The sequence below is a fragment of the Morus notabilis genome, unplaced genomic scaffold (genome assembly GCF_000414095.1).
Source record: "Morus notabilis unplaced genomic scaffold, ASM41409v2 C11289991, whole genome shotgun sequence".
NCBI classification, from domain to species: Eukaryota; Viridiplantae; Streptophyta; class Magnoliopsida; order Rosales; family Moraceae; genus Morus; species Morus notabilis.
This window is the reverse complement of record NW_010384369.1, coordinates 1-701: the sequence shown is the minus strand read 5'-3', so window position 1 is coordinate 701 and position 701 is coordinate 1. Positions and strand designations below refer to the sequence as shown.

The 701-nt window shown below is 44.4% G+C and overlaps 1 protein-coding gene across 1 annotated transcript; it reads left to right on the top strand.

The window, feature by feature from the left end:
- Positions 1–4: 4 nt before the first annotated feature.
- LOC112094839 (receptor-like protein kinase HERK 1) lies at positions 5–694 on the top strand (the record flags this gene model as incomplete). Its single annotated transcript, XM_024176556.1, has 1 exon — positions 5–694. A coding segment is annotated over one exon (690 nt), but the record flags the coding sequence as incomplete, so codon positions are not given.
- Positions 695–701: the final 7 nt, after the last annotated feature.

Sequence of the window (701 nt, the reverse complement as noted above, 5' to 3'; positions counted from 1 at the left end):
GGTTATTGGGACCGGTGGCTTCGGGAAGGTATACAAGGGAGTTTTGAGTGATGGGACAAAAGTTGCAGTTAAGAGAAAAAATCCGGGGTCTCAACAAGGGCTACAAGAATTCCGCACCGAAATCAAGATGTTATTGCTATTTCGTCACCGCCATCTTGTTTCATTAATTGGTTATTGCGATGAAGGGAATGAGATGATCTTAATATATGAATACATGGAGAATGGAGCACTAAGAAGTCATTTGCATGGCTCAGAACTCCAAACATACCTAACTTGGAAGCAAAGGCTTGAAATATGTATTGGTGCAGCTAGAGGATTGCATTACCTTCACACTGGCTTTGCCAAAGGAATTATCCACCGTGATGTGAAGTCTGCAAATATTTTACTGGACGAGAACTTCAGAGCAAAAGTTGCGGATTTCGGGCTCTCCAAGATAGGGCCGGACATGACTCAGGCAAATCATGTGAGCACGGCCGTGAAAGGGAGTTTTGGATACTTTGATCCTGAATACTTTAGGAGGCGACGGCTGACGTTTAAATCGGATGTGTACTCATTTGGGGTGGTTTTGTTTGAGGTACTATGCGGAAGAGCAGCTGTGGATTCGACCCTTCTGTCGGAAAAAATCGGTTTAGCAGGGTGGGCATTGAAATTGCAGAAGATGGAGAAGTTGGAGGAAATCATAGATCCTGCTCTTGTAGGGA